Here is a 22,380-nt window from a genome sequence, read left to right on the forward strand (position 1 = left end):
ATAGAGCTTATCAATGAATACCTATATTAGGTATGAATTTGATCAAAATCGTTGGAGCCGTTTTTGAGAAAATCGCGAAAAACCCTGTTTTTGACAACATTTTCGCCATTTTAGCTGCCATCTTGTATTGCATTTGATCGAAATTGTTTGTGTAGGATCCTTATAGTGTAAGGACCTTAAGTTCCAAATTTCAAGTCATTCCGTTAATTGGGAGATGAGATATCGTGTACACAGACGCATATACACTCACACCCACACACACACACACACACACACACACACTTTGGACTCAGGGGACCTTGAAACGTATAGAAATTTGTAAATTGGGGTACCTTAATTTTTTTCGAAAAGCAATACTTCCCTTACCTATGGTAATAGGGCAAGGAAATTAACAAGGTAAAGAGATAGTTTTGGTGTTATTTTAAAGGAAAACACTCAAGTTTTGAGTCGCGTAGTCAGCTAGTGCCTAGTCGCGCCGCACAAGCGCTAGCGGCAGTTCAATGAACCCAAGGTCTATAAAAATACAGGTTATGACACTCGTGTTCCTTATGGAGCGGCCTTATGTTCCTCATGTGGGATCTTCATGGCGGTACATTTGAAACATTCCAATCTGCTCATAACAAAATCATGCATTATGCTTTTTGAAAACAATGTTCTGGTTCAGATAAAATGTAAATTCAGGTTTTCGATTTTTTAATAGTGCAACTTCAATAATAAATGGTTCAATATTTTTTTTGATTATGATTCATAAGGCAATGGGACATAAGGCTAACCTCATAAACAGTTTAAAGTTCCCAATCAATTAAATCTAAAAATCCAGAATTCAGTTCCTAGTTGGAATCTAAATAGTATTATTATTCTGTCAGAAGAATTTATTTTAAAATTCAAAGCAGAGCAATATCCCTTGAATAATTGACCGAGCGAAGTGAGGTCTATGATTCAAGTCGACGGTTTGGCATTATGATTCAAGTCGACGGTTTGGCATTTATCTTAATGTTTAAATGTTTATATGTTGCGCATTTACGGCAAACGCGGTAATAGATTTTTATGAAATTTGACAGGTATGTTCCTTTTTTTAATTGCGCGTCGACGTATATACAAGGTTTTTGGAAATTTTGCACTTCAAGGATAATATGAAAGGAAAAAGGAGCCTCCTTCATACACCAATATTAGAGTAAAAATCAGACTATAGAATTATTCATCATAAATCAGCTGACAAGTGATTACACAGATGAGTGGAGAAGCCAATCTATTACTGTATTAAATTTGTATAAGGTCTATAGTTTCAATCAAAGACCTTAAAGAGGTATGCATCTTTAAGCTGGGTTTACACCAAAGTTATTAACAGAATTCATGAGCTGACGTATAACCTGTAAAATATAAACACGATCATTTTAAGCTGGGTTTACACCAAAGTTAATAACTTAATCCTTATAGATTATATTAGATTGAACGGAAGTTGACAAACACACATCTTCATCATGATTGTGTATGATAAGTTATGTCTAATCTAATAGAATCTATAAGGATCGAGTTATTAACATTTTGCAAATAACTTTGGTCTAATCGCAGCTTTGAGGTCTTTGGTTTCAATATTTTGTTTTGCAGTCATGGTATTATTATGCGTGCCCATTAGTATCAATATTCTCACCTTCCAAAAACCTAATTTAATAGGTGATTAAAAATAAACAAATGAACTATATAATGCTTGAGAAATTATAACATTTTGATTGTAAAAAATTAATTTTCATCAGATAGAAGGATTATCACGGAACTGGATGAATTATATCATATGAAATACAAATTCAAACGTGAACTGAGTTTGTTAACATTTAAAACAAGTGACATCAGGTACTTGTGGATGAGAATACTGCGTGAGGTCTACTGTTCACAGAACTACTAGTTGTATTATAAGTCTGTACGCATCTTAATATTTCAGCAGGCCGTAATGACTGATTGATCTACTCACACAGCCACAGATAATAAAGATGGCGCACGATCGTCTGGAATTCGGTGGGTATTTCGACGTTGATGTCCTGGTAGAAGCAAGGCTGGAACCCACAGCAGTTCTCAGGCAGAGGAGGCCAGTTGTTTCTTCTAACTGCAACACAATTTCGCATACAAAATAAAACTTACAGAATATGTTAACGTACAAATTAATACGTGAATATTCTAATTGACCGAACATAGTGAGGTCTATGTTCCAACTCGATTTGCTTTTGTCTGTCTGTATGTAATGCAATTACGGCCAAACGCGTTGATAGAATTCGATGAGATTTGGCAGGAATATTCCTTTTTCAACTGCGCGTCGATGTATACACAAGGTTTTTTTGAAATTTTGCATTTTAAGGATAATATGAAAGAAAAGGAATTCCTCCATACTCTGATATCACTATACATAATATTATATCATCAACTTTGAAGATAGGAATCAATCAGACTATAGAATAATTCGTAATCAATCAGCTGACAAGTTGATTATTCATTGAATGCATTACTCAAATGTCTGGTCATGTCTATTTCTATAAGGTAGATTTTCAATATTTTTTAAGATGCGTGCCCATCAGTATCAATAATCTCACATTTGAAAAACAATTTTAAAAATCTGGTGTGGTGCACTCACACAACTTTCCTTGCCGTTATGAAAATTTATCAACTGACGCTAGAGTTCCCGCGTATCTCAAGTCTACTTTTCTAAGATCTGAGCCAGCTGGTGACAGGACAATAGCGCTGCAGACACACGAAGTCTGCTATCTCTTCATAGTAAATGATTTATAGAATCAACAGTTGCCAACAGTTTGCAATTGAATAATCACATTTTCTCTAATTTCGAGCTTATTTTCAATTTTAGGTGGAAATGCTACTGAACATTAATTGTAGAGATTTTTATGCTCAATCTTTTCCACTTGAAAGTTTTTGTTTAAATTGTATCTGAAGCCTGATAATTGGGAATCTGAAATCAAACTTTGCATAGATGGTGCAGTGCTCCTGAAATTTTTACAGATATGAGACTTGTGGCAGTTGATAGAGCTTATCAATGACTTTTCTAGGTATGAATTTGATCAAAATCGTTGGAGCTGTTTTCGAAAAAATCGCGAAAAACCCTGTTCTTGACAACTTTTTCGCCATTTTAGCCGCCATCTTGAATTGGATTTGATCGAAATTGTTCGTGCCGGATCCTTATAGTAGGACCCTATAAGGTCCTTGACATTGGTTGGATAGAAGCATGTACGGAAAAAAGTGAATAGAGCTGCAGTGTGACTTATGTGTGATGCTAATTCGAAATATAGCTAAATGGGCTTCGGCAAACGACTGTGCAACGACCAACCATTTATGTCAGTGATTTTAAACTATGTCTCACATAGCTATGTTTGATTTTATGTAACGACTCTGCAACCGGGCATAAGTTCAGTTTCAAAGTACTCACCATTGTAGGGTGCGTTTCTTAGTTCTGCTTCACGCCTGGCCAATTCAGCTGCTTTGCGTTCTAATTCCTCTTGTTTGCGCTGAGACAGAAAAAGACAAACACTTTTTGAACCCGAATAAAAAAGGAAACAGTACAGTGAACTTGGTGCCTGCGCTACACCTTCACCGACTCGTATGCCCGACGTCCCACTTTGTCTCCTTCCACAATTCCCTGCTATCATTTCTATAGTGAGGTCCACGTTATAATGGCAGTGGAGAGAGATAGGAGAAAAACGTTTCCGATCCTCAATGTTGTCAATGCCTTCTACAGACAGTAGCTGATACAGGTTTATTGATGTCATATTAACTGTTGTAAATCAACCCGAAGACTTCTGCTACTGCAAATATTGACAAGGTAAACAGCTAGATGGAGTCTTCGGGGTGATTTACAGCACTTAATTTGGATTTTCTTTTAATAATAATTATAAATTCATTAGCATTTGAATAAATGCAATATCTAAGTAATTTCCATCTGTAAATTAATTTGATTAGGTCATTTACCTTGTAGGTCTATTAAATGGATAACTTGGAATAGATTCATAATTTAGCCTCTAATTCTAGTTTTTGATTCTCGAATTTTTTTTAACCTTCCGGTAGTCGCGCCCTTCTCAATCACATGAGCAGTCGCGTGTTGTATTTTGTACAACATCCAATTTTCCAAGTGATATGTACTCTGTTTACTTTCAAAACATAAATTAATTGTATAAATTACGTTTTCCATCTTTTTGGATTATTTTACGCCTATGAACATTTGGATGATTACCATTTCATAGCCCAATAAGGTACATCAAGCAAAGCCATCAATTCTGTGTTATTGGTTCGTTTACAGTCCCCGTATACAGTCTTTCCCTATCTTATGCACTGTCGCGACTAAAAGACTGAACCATTGCTGGGTTGATACTGCAACTCAGTGGAGTGATGAGGGAAAGTTTTGGAATGCATAGGTGACTCATTCACTGACACCACCCCATTCAATATTTTTTTGGACTCAAAATAGTATGTGAATCAAGTTATCATTTTTACATAACCTCTAGACTGTGTAATCCAAATTATTAAGGTTTAAAGCAGTTTTGGGCGAATGCCTGTCGTTTTTACCTGAATTGTATTTGTATATGGATAAATAAATAAATAAATAGTTTTGTGCACCAAACACACTGACACTGTTGTACTTGTTGACTGTTGACTGCCGGAAGGTTAATGACATGAGATTCTCAACTAGCAATCTGCAAGTTTAATCTAACTACAACATGGATGCATACAGTTAAATATGTTTACAAATCAATATAGAAATAATACAATTTAGAATAATTAATGAAGAGTTATTACCTGAATTTGATCGATAGATCAATTATTCATTCTGAATATGGTCGATTTGTTGCGTATATAATAATTAATAAAAGTGAGACTATTTCGAACAGAATAAATCAGTTATTTTGAACACTCACCTCTAATTCCCTCTAGAAAAGTTAGCAGCAAAGGAAGAATTCAAATTAGAAGAATAGGCTATCACATATTCTAGTTCGAATTAACTTATGATCTGAATCAAATGTTTAAAATGCAAAGGACAGCATTTATATTTTAATAATTTACAAAAATGAAATAATGTAATATTATTCTTAAATTAAATATTGACATAATATATAATAATGCAGGCAATGAATGCTCAGAAAAGAGCAAGTATACAAGGAAAAGTTTGGAAGACAATCTTTGACCCAGCAGTTCTGTTAAGGGTGGTAAGGAGGTAAACATATCAAAATTTCCCACCCTTAGGGCTTGGGCCTGGTTTTCATTAGTAGAGTTGATGGTAGAGTTCCTGGGCAAGTACTAACTACCTTGTGAACTCTCCCAATGAAAACGTTCATGGTAGAGTTCTAGTTTTTAGTAGGGTAGAGTGGGATAGTATTTTAACACTTGCCTTCCCCCACCACCGCTTCTCACTCTATTCCACCATCACTACTATGCTAATCAAAGCAGTCTCGATCTAGTAAAGTAGTGCCGTAGGCTATCAAGTTTAAAAGTTTGTTTTGGTTAAAAACTGAAGTGGTCTGAGGGAGAAACCGCATATATCAAAGCTTTTTGTAAAACTTATGTGGCTGAACGGCGATGATGAATGTTCCGTATTGACATTTTAAGGTTATTGACCGAGCGAAGTGAGGTCTAAGATTCAAGTCGACGGTTTGGCATTTCTCTTAATGTTTAAATGTTTATATGTTGCGCTGCAGGTAAAGTGTGTTGTCTATGGAACAGTACTAGTAGTTCTGTGAACAGTAGACCTCACGCAGTATTCTCATCCACAAGTACCTGATTGAAACTATAGACCTTATGGAAATACAGCAATAGACTGGCTTCTCCACACATCTGTGTAATCACTTGTCAGCTGATTTATGATGAATAAATTCTATAGTCCGATTTTTACTCTAATATTGGCGTATGAAGGAGGCTCCTTTTTCCTTTTATATTATCCGTGAAATGCATAATTTCAAAAACCTTGTATATACGTTGATGCGCAATTAAAAAAGGACATACCTGTCAAATTTTATGAAAATCTATTACTGCGTTTCGCCGTAAATGCGCAACATATTAACATTCAAACATTAAGAGAAATGCCAAACCGTCGACTTGAATCTTAGACCTCACTTCGCTCGGTCAACTATTCTCAATTGTAGTGAAAACAGTTACTCGACCAAGTAAGTAGAGTAGAGTTAGCTTGGTAGAGTTAGTACGCCAGTTACTCGACCACTGACTCTACTAGCATAGCCACCTCTAATACAATGCCCCGGCCTACGATATTGCAACGTCGCAGTGTAGGCCTAGAAACTAATACATGATAGGTGAAAAAGATTATAAAAAATACCAGCTGATCTTTTTCACCAATCATGTATTAGATTCTAGGCCTACGCTGCGACGTTGCAATATCGTAGGCCGGGCCTTGTATTAGAGGTGGCTATGCTACTAGTGAAAACCAGGCTCTACTCTCTGTGCTTAGGGGTGTAGGTTGTTCACGCTACCTTTTTTGGTTTCTCGCATATAACTCGAAAACTCCACTTGTTTTTTTTTTGTGAAATATTGTATTGCTATTGTTTATTTTTGTGTGTTATCGATATGTACTAGCCGTCAGGCTCGCTTCGCTCGCCATATCCGTCTAGCCAGGGACCCCCGACTGGATCTTCCAAAAATGAGATCAGCCGGCTCGCTTCGCTCGCCAGAATTTTTCATTTGAGGATGATTCATTCCATCAGGAAGTCAAAGTACTTCTTCGCTCGATTCAATCACCGATTAATTTCAATTATTTAGTGCAGGGTGGAAAACTTCTTCAGGATATTATGAGAATTATTGTAGGCCTACTCCTTTCCAGCCATTGTAGTAAATTTGTAAATTTCTGTAGTAAATTTGAACATTTTCTGTTCATTTGTTCTCGATAAAGATGAGAAAGCGCAAAAGAACGCAGATTTTGGGCGTATCTTTGGCGTTATTTCAAATTCCTTCTAAAACAACATTATTACACCCTAGCTTAGCTTGTGTACTAAATTTGAACAATTTCTGTTCATTTGTTCTCGATAAATCTGAGAAAAAGCAAAAAACGCTGGAAAACCGCTAATTTTGGGCGTATCTTTGACGTTATTGCAAATTCCTTCTAACACAACATTATTACACCCTAGCTTAGCTTCTTTACTAAATTTGAACAATTTCTGTTCATTTGTTCTCGATACAGCTGAGAAAACGCAGGAAAAACGCAAATTTTGGGCGTATCTTTGGAAATTTTTCCAAATCCGTTCTTAGTGCGCCTCTAAAGGGCCAACTGAACATACCTACCAAATTTGAACGTTTTTGGTCCGGTAGATTTTTAGTTCTGCGAGTGAGTGAGTCAGTGCCATTTCGCTTTTTTATATATAGATTTACATTTTTTGTCAACTTTTTCTTCAAGGGAATAGAATTTGATTTGATGATTTGAAGTTGTTGTAGGTAAATTATTAGAAGGCGTATTGAATGAGTTAGGCCTACCTGGAGTTCAGCAGTGGTGAACTGTGATGCTTGGGCAGCCTGCTGTTGCTGGGCCGTTCGGGAGTAGGGGGGAGGAAGCTCCTGGGTGGCATGCATAATGGCCGGCTGTTGCGTCTGCGAGCCGTAGCCGGGAGGATTACTCGCTCCGCGTACCTACAAACACAGGATAGACACGTTAAGCCGTCAGTCCCGGCTGCCTAACAAGCAGTTGTTAGGTTAGGTCATGTCACAGGCCCTGAAATTGATCAGGAGCGACCTGAAAACTCTGACACCAGACCTGAGTCAGCCAGATCATTCGATATCATTATTCAACGCTTCTTTACCAAACAACATTTTGTAAGAGAATATAGTTTTCTACAAATAAATTGTCAAATTTTGGGCAACAAATTTTGCCCACAGAGTCTAGTCTGCGTGAACATGTAGAAGGGGGACATTCTAAGTTATATTAGTTATTAATTCTACATTGTTAAGAGATGATTTTGCAACAGAGCAAAGAAAGAAAGAGATAGCGCTATCCGCTTTGTTGAATGATAGACAAGGATAGCAATACTATTGCTAATCAAACACTTCAAGTTATATTGTTTGTATTTTATTTGACATTATTACGATAGCATGTTGTATTATGCCTTGAAGAAATAAAATTGTTCTCATTCTTTTGTTGGCAACTTCTCTGTGTGTACGTTCTGAGAACACGGTAAATAATTGTTCTAAGTGATAAATTGTGACTAGCGGTAGAAATGTAAGTATTCACGTAAAAAGGTGAAATTTGATACCTATAGTGAGGTCCACGTTATAATGGCAGTGTTTGATTAGCAATGGTATTGCTATCCTTGTCTATCATTCAACAAAGCGGATAGCGCTATCTCTTTCTTTCTTTGCTCTTTTGCTAAGTCATCTCTTAACAATGTAGAATTAATTATTAATTATAAAAATTGATTATGATATTATTGAAAAATATAATTTCTTGCTTAATAGAATAGAATAATTTATTATTTTTAACGATATTGTCAGTTCCAAATAATTTATTTGAGCCAGACTTGAGTTTCAATGTACTATGGCATAATCTTCAGTGTTTTTTTTTCTTGTTAGATCACTGAAGACCATTCCTTAGTGCATTGAGACTTGATTTTAATTCAAATAAATTATGTAAAACTGACAATATAGTTTTTTCACATTAATATGGAGAAATTCCACAATATGTTCATAGTGTAAATTTTAATTAAGAATAGTTGAAAACGTTTCATGCATAAAGATTTCTGGTATATTATGATGACTAAAATTATAATTTTTGTTAGGTTATAAAAGCCCTACCACAGTTGATGGACGCTGTGCTGAAGGTGGTCAGCAAATGGATTATACTCATCGAGGCCCCGCTGAACATTTGTAGTCTGATTGGTTACTTGCTGAATTGCAGGGTCCTACAACAGAGCATTCCATCAAAATACTTGATCAATAACTACAGTTTATGCTATTAAACTAAAATCAATCGATTTGACATTTACAAGTTAAAAATTTTGAACTTACAACTTATCCATAATATGCTTTTAGTACCACACATCTTTCAAGATTTGATTACATAACTCAATAACTTACTAAACCAATGTTGGTTGCCAACTTTTCTAATAATTTCATAACAGATTAATCCTTTAATTAATGGTGCTACTGCTAATTCTAGATTTACAAATTATTGAGACTAAACACAATAACTTATATGAATGACTCATTCACTTGTCTTGAGCTCACCATATTTGATCTACGGTACCTAGTTTCATGAATTATTATAAATCTTGAAGATAAGGAATCTTATTAATTGAATTTATGTTAAGTTTGGGATAATTGAAAGTTTCTCAGTAGAAGACTAGAGAATAAAATGTTTTATATTATATTTCTTAAATTATAACCTTACAAGTTTTTACTTACGGCGAAAGGGTTATCCAACGTAGGCTCACCAAATGGGTTTTCATCGAATCCAGACATTTTGCGTCCAATTAATAAAGCCAAAAAACCGTGTAAAATTTAAATCTCTATTCAATCAGTTACTAGTGTACATAATTTTACATCAATTCGTGTAATTTTTTATACATATCTAAAATCATTTATCAGATTCCAACTCCAACATTACTATTCCTATTCCTCAACTGAGAAGTCGAACAAGAGATGAGTCGACTTGTCAGAATTTATATAATAGATTGTTAGATACCTAGAGTGCTCAACTACAGCATGAGCTCTTTTAAATATTTCTTTCTATTTTTTGATTGTCATAATTTATTTTCTAAAAGTAATAACATTCTATCAGAATAAAATACCGATGTTTAACATCGTTTAATTCACTGATTTTCATCTTTTGAAATTTGTATCAATAAAAATCTTCTTAGAAAACGCCATCTAAACACAACAGAAGTGGATTTATAGATTTTCCGTTGTAACATTTGAACGTCCTTAACTGTTCTCTTTTTGAAAGTATGAGGAACAGGAGAAACGCCGACAGCGTGCTCGTGGAGAAGATGTGTACTCCTCAAGGAGTACAAAGGCTGAGCAGCTATTATTTGAACGTAAAAATACCTCACTTGCAATTCACTTATAGTTTAAAAATTATTCGACTGGGAAGGGAATGAAAAATACCTTGAAGTTAAAAAAAAGATTAAGTGATATTATTTACATAATTTTACATCAATTCGTGTAATTTTCTATACATATCTAAAATCATTTATCAGATTCCAACTCCAACATTACTATTCCTATTCCTCAACTGAGAAGTCGAACAAATATTTGCAATAAAGAATATTATAATACTGAATTTTATAAGTCATAATATTCATTGATTTCCTGGGAAGTGGATAGGCTTCCTTTAGGCTTCACTATTGAAAGGATTGAGTAAATAATTTTTCTATTTTTATTACCTAGATACTTGTTGATTGACATAACAATATTGCCAAGATTCTTTATAGAAGGTTATACATGGAATTACATGATTTTGTATTTTTGAAACGATTTCCTATCATGTATACCATACATTGTTTCAGACATCTCAACCCAAAACAGGTTATGCTGTTTTAATGTTTTTCGTATTTATTTATTGATCCACATGTAGCTTTCAATGAATTATATGGTAATAATGAAATACCGTATTGAAGCAGTGTATAATAAAAACTATAGGCAAAATAAACTACAAGCAACATTTCATAGCAGTGGGTCCAAGATCAGGTCATAGAATTATTGTCTTTGTGATAGGCTATAATACTACACCTTGTATGCTAGGATTATATTATTTATAATATTTCATTTGAATTATCATAAACATGTATGAACTTGTCACTTTCTCTTCAACAGGTAATTGGAATTCTATAGAGTAATAATGCTTATATTAAATAAAATCAAACTTGATTCATAAAACTTATAATAACTTGCCCCACAAAACAAGAGGAGCTTATTTTGATTCCTTCAGAGAACTTGTAAATATTGGGTGTAAAGTAGGTATTCTATTATTATAAAACATCATGGACGATCACGTTTCTATAATGCATTTTGTTTTGATCTTTACAGTAAAGTATGCAGACGACGCAGACAACGTTTGTCTAGTCACTATCCTATAACCTTTCACCTCTTTTCTTTCAACAATATTGAATACATTACCACATACTAGAAGGTTTTTTTTTCTAAAAGTACAGTCTCGCATTCAAAAATCACATTTTATGTGTTTAAAATCAGTTTCATTCACTACTGTTCTATCTCTGCCAATCAATGTAAACAAGAAATGGGAAACCCTGACTTAGTTTATATTTTGTCCACCAGAGACTGCATAAGTCGAATCTTTAGCCCAAGGGCACAGAGAAGAGGAATTCCTTCTCTGTGCCAAGGGCTATAAAAGGGTCGCATGAATTGGGAATATCTGGAACTCAAAATATCTTGCAGCTGGCCAGAATTGGAAATATATGGAACTCCGAATATATTGACAGGCGGAACTCCGAATATCGTGCAGACGGCGGAACTCAAAATATCTTGTCAGCTGGTGGAATTGGAAATATATCGAATTCACAATATCGATCGTTATTAGAGAGACTGTGTAGATGTGGGATGAAACAAATTTATCGAAAAACAAATGAAGGGTTCTATAGTTAACCTAAAATAAATTCATCAACACATCAACAGTTGTCAGTCTTGTTTGTTGAAACAGATAACAGAGTTTTGAAAGCTTGCATAATATGTAAGAATATAATTAATATAATTGAAAAAGAACGACAGACCAGGTCCAAAAGTATTCTATTCCCAAATTTTGATAATGAAAAACAAGTCCAAAAAGATCAGCCAAGCTGTTTCTACTGTTTAAAGTTCAAGTCCAATATTTCCATTCAAAATTAATATATAATGAGCTATGAATTACCCTAAGTGGGCTAATTAGTCCATATCATTCCAGAAAATAAGTCAGACTTGAACCATTTCTCAATAACAAACACATTATCAGTACTCCCACTTTGGCACTGATATTCTGAGTTCCAGATATTTCCAATTCCGCCATCTGACAAACAAATAATTTGAGTTTCAGATACTCCCAATTCCGCCTAGCAACATATTTCGAGTACCGGATATTTCCAATTCCGCTGTCTGACAAATATTCGGAGTTCCACCCAGCGGGTGTATACCATCTGACCGACCTAAAAACTGATCGACCTGCAAATTGACCGTTCTACAAACTGACCGTCTTGCAAACTGACCGTCCTGCAAAGTGACAGTTCTGTAAACTGACCGTCCTTATGACGTCAAAAGAACAGTCGGACTGCCATCAGCGGGTGGGTATAAGTTGTTCAACTGGTGGTCGACAGTCAAAAATGTAGACAAAAATAAACTTGAGTGGACTTGAACGATAGGATCGTTCCACGTTTCCACTATGTATGAACTTTACACTTCACGGTTTAAAGGTTATGTTTATGTTAACACTGCTTAGTGCTTACTGCTTACATGCTTACAGTGCGTTATATATTTTATAATTATTTATTATTATTAGAACTCACTTCAAGTTACAAATCAAAGGTAACTGATTTAAAACTTAAAATACCTATATGAATATAATTTACGTAGAGCTAGCTAATAGAAAAGTTTGAATCATTTTTACATTTATTGTATTAAGGTCTAAAATAAATATGTAGAAGACTATTTCAATCAACAGTTTTTATTTAGATAGGCCGTATGTATTGTAGCTACAATAATAAAGTAAATTCTTTGTAGTAGTACGGCAGCTTAAAAAATTTATTGTGAAAAAAAATGTAGGCCTATTATGGAAACTAATCACTAACCTAATCACCGGTTTTACTTTCTTAATACACTTTTATAGTTTACATTTTTATCAGTAATAATTGCATTGCTTATCTTGTTATAAACTTTACAAAATTTCAATTAGATGTACCTTGTGTAATTTTCGAAATACGATAATGCACTTCAAAACGCTGATTTTAGCCTTATCTTTGGCGTAATTTTAATAGGCTATGTCACCGGTATTTGGAAACATTGCATTATTTAAAAAAGAAATGGAAAATAGGTAAAGAATGAAATGGGTGATAGCAATTCTATTTTTACTAAAATAATTATTACAGACTGATGATTTTTTCAATAAATGTTATTTTTCTCATATTCGATTGATATATTTTTTATTAATAATAACTTCTAATTAATGTCAGTTGCACAGAAGCCGGCTAAATTTTAACCATGATTAATTTCACAAGAACCAATCAGAGAAGGCATTTTTTATATTACGGTTTGTCTGATGGCTCTCCTGGAATTAATCACAATTAAAATTTAACGGCTCTGGCACTTAGTCATGATTTAACAATGAAACAGACAATCCTTTTTCATACATTGTTGTGATTGAATGGAATTCAGTTTACTCAGTGGAAAAGTTATTATTTAAAGGTATTTTATATTGTATTGACTCAAAATTATTACAAAATTGTGTTTGTAAAAGCTCTTGATTTAATAAAAGCATTATTATTGTTATTAAATGGCTATTTTTTATCACGGCTAAGTATCGCTAAATCTGGTTGAATTGATTAAAAATGTGTAGGTAGGTACCTATAGGCTACCAGCTTGAGATAATCATAGGACCTTTTCAAATTTGATTCAAGAAAGTATCTATGTAGCCTAATAATGAGAATAGACAAAAGTATCGCTAAAATCTGGTTGAATTGATTATAAATGTGTAGGTATTACCTATAGGCTACCAGACTTGAGATAATCTATAGGTACCTTTTCAAATTTGATTCAAGAAAGTATCTATTGTAGCCTAATAATTGAGAATAGACATTTGTATTTTAGAAGTTATCACATCATGTAATATTAAGAATAGTGAATTGTATTTGAGAAAGTATGAATTCAATTTGAGATACGGTAATGAGATATGTTAGTCAGAAATTTCTGCTGAAAATCCAGTTGATCTTATTAAAATTAAATCTGAATTAAAATTCATGCAAAGAATGCAAGTAGCCTATGGAATGTGACGTTGGACAAGTGGAATATTTTCTAATCTTCAATTAACAACTTCCCATGTAACTTACATCTTACTATTTCTCAATTACAATTCACAATTCTTAATTACAATTGAAAGCTTCCCAAATAAAATTCAAAATTTGTAGAAATATTCTTTTTCAAAAGGGTAAAAATATTATATTCAAAGTTAAATATACAGTATTTCTACCAATAAGAGTCAATCATACGTATTGGAAACTATGAACCGAATCTACAATACCTGGTTCTGAATAAACTGCTCGACTTGCCAGATTAGACATCCTATGTTTAATGAAAGTATCAGATAATTCCATAATTCATATCATAAATATTCTTAGTAATATTTAAGGCAGCTTTGCTACTATTTGGTGGTATTTGTTGGAAGGCTTTTCAGTGCCTAGCTAAAGATGCGTCTACACCAAAGTTATTAACAAAATTTTTATTTTTCCTTCCTTATAGATTCTATTAGGTTGAACATACTGTAACTTATCATACAAATGATGTGCTTAGGTGTTTGTCAAGATCCGTTTAATGTAATAGAATCTATAAGGACGGAAAAATAAACATTTTGTTGATAACTTTGGTATAAACGCAACTTTAGAAGAACCGACCGAGGTGATTATTGATAAACAAGTCATACGATGATCAAACTAGAAAGATTTCTAGACCTTTGAAGCACTTGACGAGCCAATCCTGTTAATTTATTTATTATTTTACAAAGGCGACTTTGTAGAAGTGTAGAAGTAGGGATGAATGATAATACAATGAAGGTAGAGTTATGAATGAATAAAAATTATAGGTTATGCTATCCTCTTGAATTGATTTGAGTCCTTTTTTCAATCCAGAAATAAAACTAAAAATTTGAATTTGATTTGATTAAAAACCGAATATAATAGAATGATGACATTCAATAAACTCTCAGAACTTGAAAATATTGAGTTATTAAGAAAAATTTTGAACCAGAAATAAAACACAAACTAATTACGCCATTTTTTTCAAATCAGGCAACTTAAAAAACTTTTGTATTTCAAAAGAATAAGAGTTATTTTAAATAATATCCTATTTACAATATTGACTATTCAATGGGTAAAATTCAAAGTTTCTACTTTAGGGAGTATCTCTCATCTTCGAGTGCCTATTCCTACCAGACAAACTGAAACAAAAGTGGGACATTATGATGTTCATGAACATGGGACGTAGTCACAGCATTGCGTTTACATTGCAGGCTGATAAACAGGCAGTCTAGTCATAAATAAACATGACCTAATAAATTCTATTTTATTTGGTTCAAAGGTAAGAGAAAATGTGTGGGAGGCTATGTTTTGGCTTTTAAATGGCAATTTGTTACTACTGGCAAGCAGCTGGAGGAAATCATTGAAAATGCACGTCCACGATATAAAATCATCGATGTGTCTAAAAGCTACTTCAAGTTTTGGTTGTACAATAAAAATTCTAACTAATTTTTATCGAACGTCCAAAGTCTAACTACACACACATCAATTTTTGAATGAACAATTTTTTGCCGTCCTTATAAACTCTACCAGGAGCTTGACAAACTCATGATCACATCATAATATATGTTTGTCAAATTTTGTTCAATTTAATCAAATTTATTAGGATTGCATAAAATCGTAAGTTCAAAAATTGATGTGTGTGTTACTAGACTTGAGACTTATTCACACAACATATTCCCAAACTTTCATAATAATTATTTGTCTAGTAGTTTCTCAATCACATATAAACACTTATTTCTCTTTTTCTTTAGGGCTTTTTTGTAATATGAATAGAAATACAAATCTCAGTACCCTTTTAAATTATTTTATCACTACATGATTTGGACATTAAATGCCATTTTCAAGTCTGAAGCATTCCGATTCATTTTCAAACTTGAAAATGGCATTAATGTCCAAATTAAGTTGTGATAAAATAATTTAAAAGGGTTCTGAGATTTGTATTTCTATCTATATTTAAACATTCATTTATATTTCCTATTTTTATATTTTATCCAAGTTGTATTATATTGTGTTGTAATTAAAAAATAAAGTGATAGATTTTATCATGAGTCCAATTATATTTTCTTATGACTCTCAATATATTTCTTGAATATTCCAATGCTGTCTGCTGTACATTATAATTTTAGTCGAGTCAGATCTGTAATGCAGCATCTGGACAATGCTTCAACAATGATCAAGTCTGAAATTTCCTTGTTGGACTAGACCCAACAACAGTGATTTTTCATGTGAGGAAAAAACACTACATCGAAAATTTGAAACAAATTAGTCACACAAGGTGTTTTTTTAATGATAGAAATAAAAAGTCTTGATATTCTACATATTTTCAAGTTGCAATTTATTTATTTATATATTAATACATTATAATATTTACAGATCTATCCTAATAATATTTCCTATCCACCTAATATTTACAACCTCTTCTGGAGATACGGACAACCTGAAAAGATGAAAATTAATTTTTTTAAATCAGTTATTTGAATGAAAACAGTAATATTATCTAGTTATGAGTCAGGAGTTCCTAACATCTTATAATCACATGTTTAAAATGATTGAACCACATCTGTAGATTATCAATAAATATTTAGGACATTTATATAATCATAGTAACATCAAACTAAAATGCATATAGAAAATGCATTCAAACATGGCTTACTTTAGATAATCTATAGTAGGCTGTGATACAAATCAATAAAAATGCATTTAGAAAATGCATATAGAATCCATAAAAAATATTTAATCGAGCATTAGCGAGTTTTTACTTTCAACTCAAGGCCAAAGTCGTTGTCCGTCGTGTGTATGTTCAACAATAACTTTTGAAAGATTTGATCAATCAACTTCAAATTTTGAACACATATTCTTCGACTCTTTTTACAGCTCAAGCTCGTTGGCCAACAAAATTTACCGACTCCTTCGTCCTTTTTCAGGATATAACAAATAACATTGAAATTGCTCAAGTAAAACATTTGTTGTGATTTATCATTAAGCCAGTTGAAGAATTCATTGCATGCAATTACTACAGTTTTTCCATTCATTCATTCATAACATCAGCTGAGGCTATTTGGGAGCTGTCACACAGACAGTCCTTCATGGGCTGACACATGATTTCAGCTGGCTAATTTGCAACTTTTACATCAACAAACTGATACGGGTTGAGATATCAATGTGCGATTTTCTCTTGGAACTCTGTATTGAAATCATGTATCACATGACCATCTTCTCATTAAAAAAAAATGAATTTCGATTCATATGAGGGAAAAAGATGTTAAAGCGAAAGAGTAATTTTTCATTTCAAATAGGATCCCCAATGAAACCTCCTTTCAAATAATTCTTGTAAAAGAAATATTTAGCTGTTTTCATAATTTTAATCAACTCTGTATAATAAAAATTTGCGGGTTTCAAAAATTACAATACAACAGTTCATGAGTGAGTTCTCCAACCCAGGGTGTCACTAGTGCAGAGTTGGTAAAAATTATGGATACAGCTAAATATTTATTTCACAAGAATAATATTACATTAGGATTCATTGGTTATCCCATTTGAAATGAAAAATTACTCTGTCGCTTTAATATAAATGATAATTTCCACATACTAAAATCAAGGTACAAGTAATATGTAACTTTTTGGCTGTCGACCATTGATTGTAATGGTTATCTCGCCAATCTGACACTTACCTTCTCACATCACTTCATCCTCTCCAGCAATATCAAGAAGGAACCACTCATTCTGAGGCAGTGGCCTATTGACAATGTTTTCGACACCATGAGCCACTGCGCTCAGAAAGTGTGTAATTCTTATTTCTCCGTTGATTAAACGACGAATCGCCTTTTTGATATCGCGAGTAATCTTGTTTTCCCTTGGTTGGTTGACTGCAATGTCTCTATGAACTCGAATGATATTATCATAAGAGGTTTTCTCTATTGTTTGGAGACTTCCTAAAAAGCAATTAATTCAAAGCATATTACAAGAAAATTTTTAACAATTGCAAATGTCAAAGGACTTGAAATAACTGCTGTGCTCTCATCAGTTGAACCACTTTTTATTGATCTTGCAGCTGTGTATTTGATCAAGCATAAAAAATACAATTGATAATATTTTGTATGCAGGAATTTTAGTAATTTTAAGCCTATGAGTTTAAAGGTAAATCTTTGACAAAAATAAATTATTACTTCATCATCCACTATTATTCTGATCTCTTTTGCTTAATTTTAATTTTTAATGGTTCTGTGTTTGAGTTTCCTCGCTGTTGCAACCTAATTTTCTTAAAAGCCAATGATAAGTTAAATTGTAATGCACATTTTAATCTAATGTAATTATTCCAATTTCGAGGGCGTTTCATGATGTTATTTCAGTATTTCATGATCATGATTTCAGTATTTCCTAGTGGGGGGCATGCATAAGGTTACGTCGAGGATCAAAACTTCAAATGACTGAATAATCACATCTCCTCATACAGCTTGTTCATATCAGCTCGTCAAGGCGGTTAAAAATCATTTATCATGTCACTAAAATTTGTTGAAAAAATAGAAAATTTCTCCTTTAGTGTATTTTAGCCCATATTTTTCAATGCATAGAAAAATGACCAATTTCTATATTCAAAACTGTGTGTCTCGGTAACTCAAAATGATACTTGGTCTTGATTTGAAGAAAAGAATCTACTCTTTTATGTAGGGGAATGATTTTTGTAAAAATATAATCGTGAAGTAAGATACGTTTGTTTCAAAAAATCAAGAAATTTGCGATATTTTTCTCATTTTCACAGTTTCGACAGTTTTTCGATAATAAACAGTAATGCAAGATCAATTTAAGGCAACTATGCTTATAGAGCATGAATTTTCTCTCATTTGAGACCAATCGCAAGTTTCTATCATGTATTTTACTCGTTTTAGAGACTCTTTAAACAGTAAAATCGCAAGAAAAATTAGAAAATAAAAATCATCATTCAATTGGCTGTAACTTTTGAACGGTAACAGAAGTATAATTCATGGGAGTGAAAAGAGGAGAAAATTCATTACAACCTCGACTACTTTTTACTTTCCTTGCCCTATTACCATAGAAAGTATTGTTTTCCGAAAAAAATTAAGGTACCCCAATTTCTAAATTTCTATACGTTTTAAGGTCCCCTGAGTCCGAAAAAGTGGTTTTTTGGTATTGGTCTGTATGTGTGTGTGTGTGTGTGTGTGTGTGTATGTATGAGTGTATGTGCGTCTGTGTACACGATATCTCATCTCCCAATCAACGGAATGACTTGAAATTTGGAACTTAAGGTCCTTACACTATAAGGATCCGACACGAACAATTTCGATCGAATGCGATTCAAGATGGCGGCTAAAATGGCGAAAATGTTGTCAAAAACAGGGTTTTTCGCGATTTTCTTTAAAATGGCTCCAACGATTTTGATCAAATTCATACCTAAAATAGTCATTGATAAGCTATATCGTCAACTGCCACAAGTCCCATATCTGTGAAAATTTCAGGAGCTCCGCCCCATTTATGCAAAGTTCGATTTTAGATTTCCAATTATCAGGTCTCAGATATAATTTGAACGAAAAATTTCGAGTGGAAAAAATTGAGCATGGAAATCTCTTCAATTAATGTCCAGTAACATTTTCACCTTAAATTGAAAATAAGCTTGAAATTTGAGAAAATGTAATTATTCAATTGCAAACTTTTGGCAACTGTTGATTCTATTCTATTAAATATGATGAGATAGCAGATCTCGTGTGTATCCAGGGTTATTGAACTGTCACCAGCTGGCTCAGATCTTTGACTTGAGATGCGCGTTTGCACTAGCGTCAGGTGATCAATTTTCATAACGGCACGAAAGTTGTGTGAGTGCGCCACAACAGATTTTTTTATTTTTTATCTGAAGTTTTCCACAATATACGCAACGTTGCTTATGCGAGACTGTGAAAATGGAGGAATATCACAAATTTCTCGCACATTCAAAGATGCGTATCTTGTGGAACACTTCAGATAAAAAATCCAAAAATTAGTCCTGTGCGATCACTCAATTCATTGGAAATTTTATCATCTTTAATATCGTATAGAGAATGCTTTTTATCGTAAAATTCAAGGTTCTCGAGATTAAATGGAGAACTTGAAAAAAGTCCAAAATTTTGGTTAAGTCGCCCTCTGGTGTGTTAGCAAATTTCAGATTAGAATTCAATGCCCCAAAATACATTTATAGAACCGTCGAAAAAACTTATTTCGGGGCTGTTTCCTGAAAAACGACCATTTGACTGGACTATGAGTTGTTATTGGTATTAATAGATAGAATTTACAAAATGTACTTGTTCAGATGATATCTTTATTCCAAAAACCAATCCATTTATAGATACATTTTGTTCAACTTGTTTACTCGTTAACCAACTTGTGTTATTTATTGCTCCTGTAATGTTTAAGTAAATACAACCTACAACACAACATCAGTGATAACCTGGTACAATAATTTATGATAATTTAGAATACCTAGACTTGCTGACATTATATTGTATGAATAGAATTATTCCAAATTTGTATGAATGTTTACCAAAATTGCTATTCAATATTCTTTTGGAATAAAGAATTATTATCAATGATAATTATTATTATCCAACTTTTTATAAGTAACCTTAACATTTAAAAGGAAAGCCTCCCTTACTTATCTTTTAATATCCTATTAAATATTTGTCATGTAGTTTTTCCTGATATAATGTAGTACTTTGATAAACATTTGTACTGGTATATAATAATATTAAAAACTTTGATAATTGTTCTCTACTTTTCAGTCCTCCCGAACAAGAACGGGTGCACTGCTATCTCATCAAAATAATATCAAATATCAAAAAGATACTTCATTTCTATTTTAAAAGAGATAAGAAACGATATATATTTTTTACAATATTATGAAAACTGCATTAAAAAATGCAGAAAAATGCATTACAAAATTGGTTTCACTAAACCTAAAAGATTTTACAGCAGGTGCCTAAAAATTTAATAATAAAATACATAAATAGAATGATATGCTAACTTTAACAATAAACTAAGGAAAAAAATTCATGAAAAATAGGCTCTGTCAGTAAAAGGTAAAATATCACAAGATAGACCATACAAACGATAAAATTTACACATACACATTGAGTTATTCCAGGTACTCATTAACAGAATAAAAAACTTTAGACTTGAGCCATTCATCAACAGCAATACAAAACGTTTTCAATGGTAACTGCTTAACATTATCTGGTAGTAAATTAGACATGCAAATTTGTAGGTACTTATGACTCTTCAGAGTTCTAGTCAATCTTAAAAAGATACAAAAGGTTGAAAATCGGTAATACGGATGATTAAACAAACAAATCTTATTTTAAACAATTACGCCCTTTCTTATGAAACCGTTGGGTTATATTTAATTATCTAAAATGAAATTGATTTTATTTAAGAATTTAAATTTATAAAAAAAAATATGTTGAGGAAAACGTTCTATTATTGTTATTATTATTATTTGAGATATTACTGTTTAAAAGGAGGAGAATGAATTTTGAAAGAAAATTAAAGAAAAAGAAACTTACAGAAAATATGGAACTGACTCTCCTGGGTAAACCTGGACTCGTGGTCGATACCGCAGTTGAACGAGAAGTGAGTGGTCTTTTTTAGGAATAAAAATTTTGTCAGCGCAACTGCTGAGTTTGTATTAAGTTCTTAGCCAATGGCGTGGAAGCTTTGCTAAGACATTTTTATTGAATAGAACGTTTTCCTCTCTTGCTCTGCAGATGAAAATGAATTTGTTTAAATTATACTATATTTTATAACATTTAAAATAATTGAAAGTACTGTATTTTATTAAAAAAAATTATAATTAAATTATTTTTGAGACACGGTTCTGTCACTATCGTGACAAAGTCCTGAAGTCGGATAAAGAATATTATTTGCTAGTAGCAGTCACCGTGTCCAACTTAATATCTCTGCAAAATTTCATGACCATTGGTCGAACGGTCTAGGAGGAGTATCCCAACAAATAATAACAATTTCATCTATAAGAGCTTCGCTCACCTTCGGCTCGCTCAGCAATTAGAAATGGAAAATAAAAATTTACATGGATGGGGCGGAGCACCTGCAATTCTTAATGTGCGTACAGATATACGTGCCGCGAACATGAGCAATTCACTTTTAATCAGCTAATAATAATAATAATAATGTCGAGTGACCTGGCTGGCTCAGGTCTGGTGTCAGAGTTTTCAGGTCGCAACTGATCAATTTCAGGGCCTCTGACATGACCTAACGACTGCTTTTTAGGCAGCTGGGACCGACGACTTAACGTGTCCATCCGAAACAGCTGATGCCAAGCTTTTTATATCTGCATCTTTCCGTTTCTGTGAAAATACAGATATAGTCAGCTGATTAAAAGTGAATTTGTTCATGTTCGCGG

The 22,380-nt window shown here is 33.0% G+C and overlaps 1 protein-coding gene and 1 long non-coding RNA gene across 2 annotated transcripts; both read right to left on the reverse strand.

The window, feature by feature from the left end:
- Positions 1–1,946: 1,946 nt before the first annotated feature.
- LOC120355584 (secretory carrier-associated membrane protein 1-like) lies at positions 1,947–9,590 on the reverse strand. The gene is given in 7 exon segments (XM_039444154.1): positions 1,947–2,101; positions 3,428–3,506; positions 4,911–4,922; positions 7,468–7,614; positions 7,617–7,620; positions 8,779–8,885; positions 9,388–9,590. Coding segments are annotated over 7 exon segments (546 nt in total). The 5' UTR covers positions 9,445–9,590; the 3' UTR covers positions 1,947–1,961.
- Positions 9,591–16,295: 6,705 nt separating this feature from the next.
- LOC120355585 lies at positions 16,296–18,159 on the reverse strand. Its single transcript, XR_005573658.1, has 2 exons — positions 17,648–18,159; positions 16,296–16,413 (listed from the first exon to the last, which is right to left on the reverse strand). It is a non-coding gene; the product is annotated as an uncharacterized LOC120355585 (long non-coding RNA).
- Positions 18,160–22,380: the final 4,221 nt, after the last annotated feature.

Source organism: Nilaparvata lugens, unplaced genomic scaffold (assembly GCF_014356525.2).
Source record: "Nilaparvata lugens isolate BPH unplaced genomic scaffold, ASM1435652v1 scaffold3090, whole genome shotgun sequence".
Classification (NCBI taxonomy): domain Eukaryota; kingdom Metazoa; phylum Arthropoda; class Insecta; order Hemiptera; family Delphacidae; genus Nilaparvata; species Nilaparvata lugens.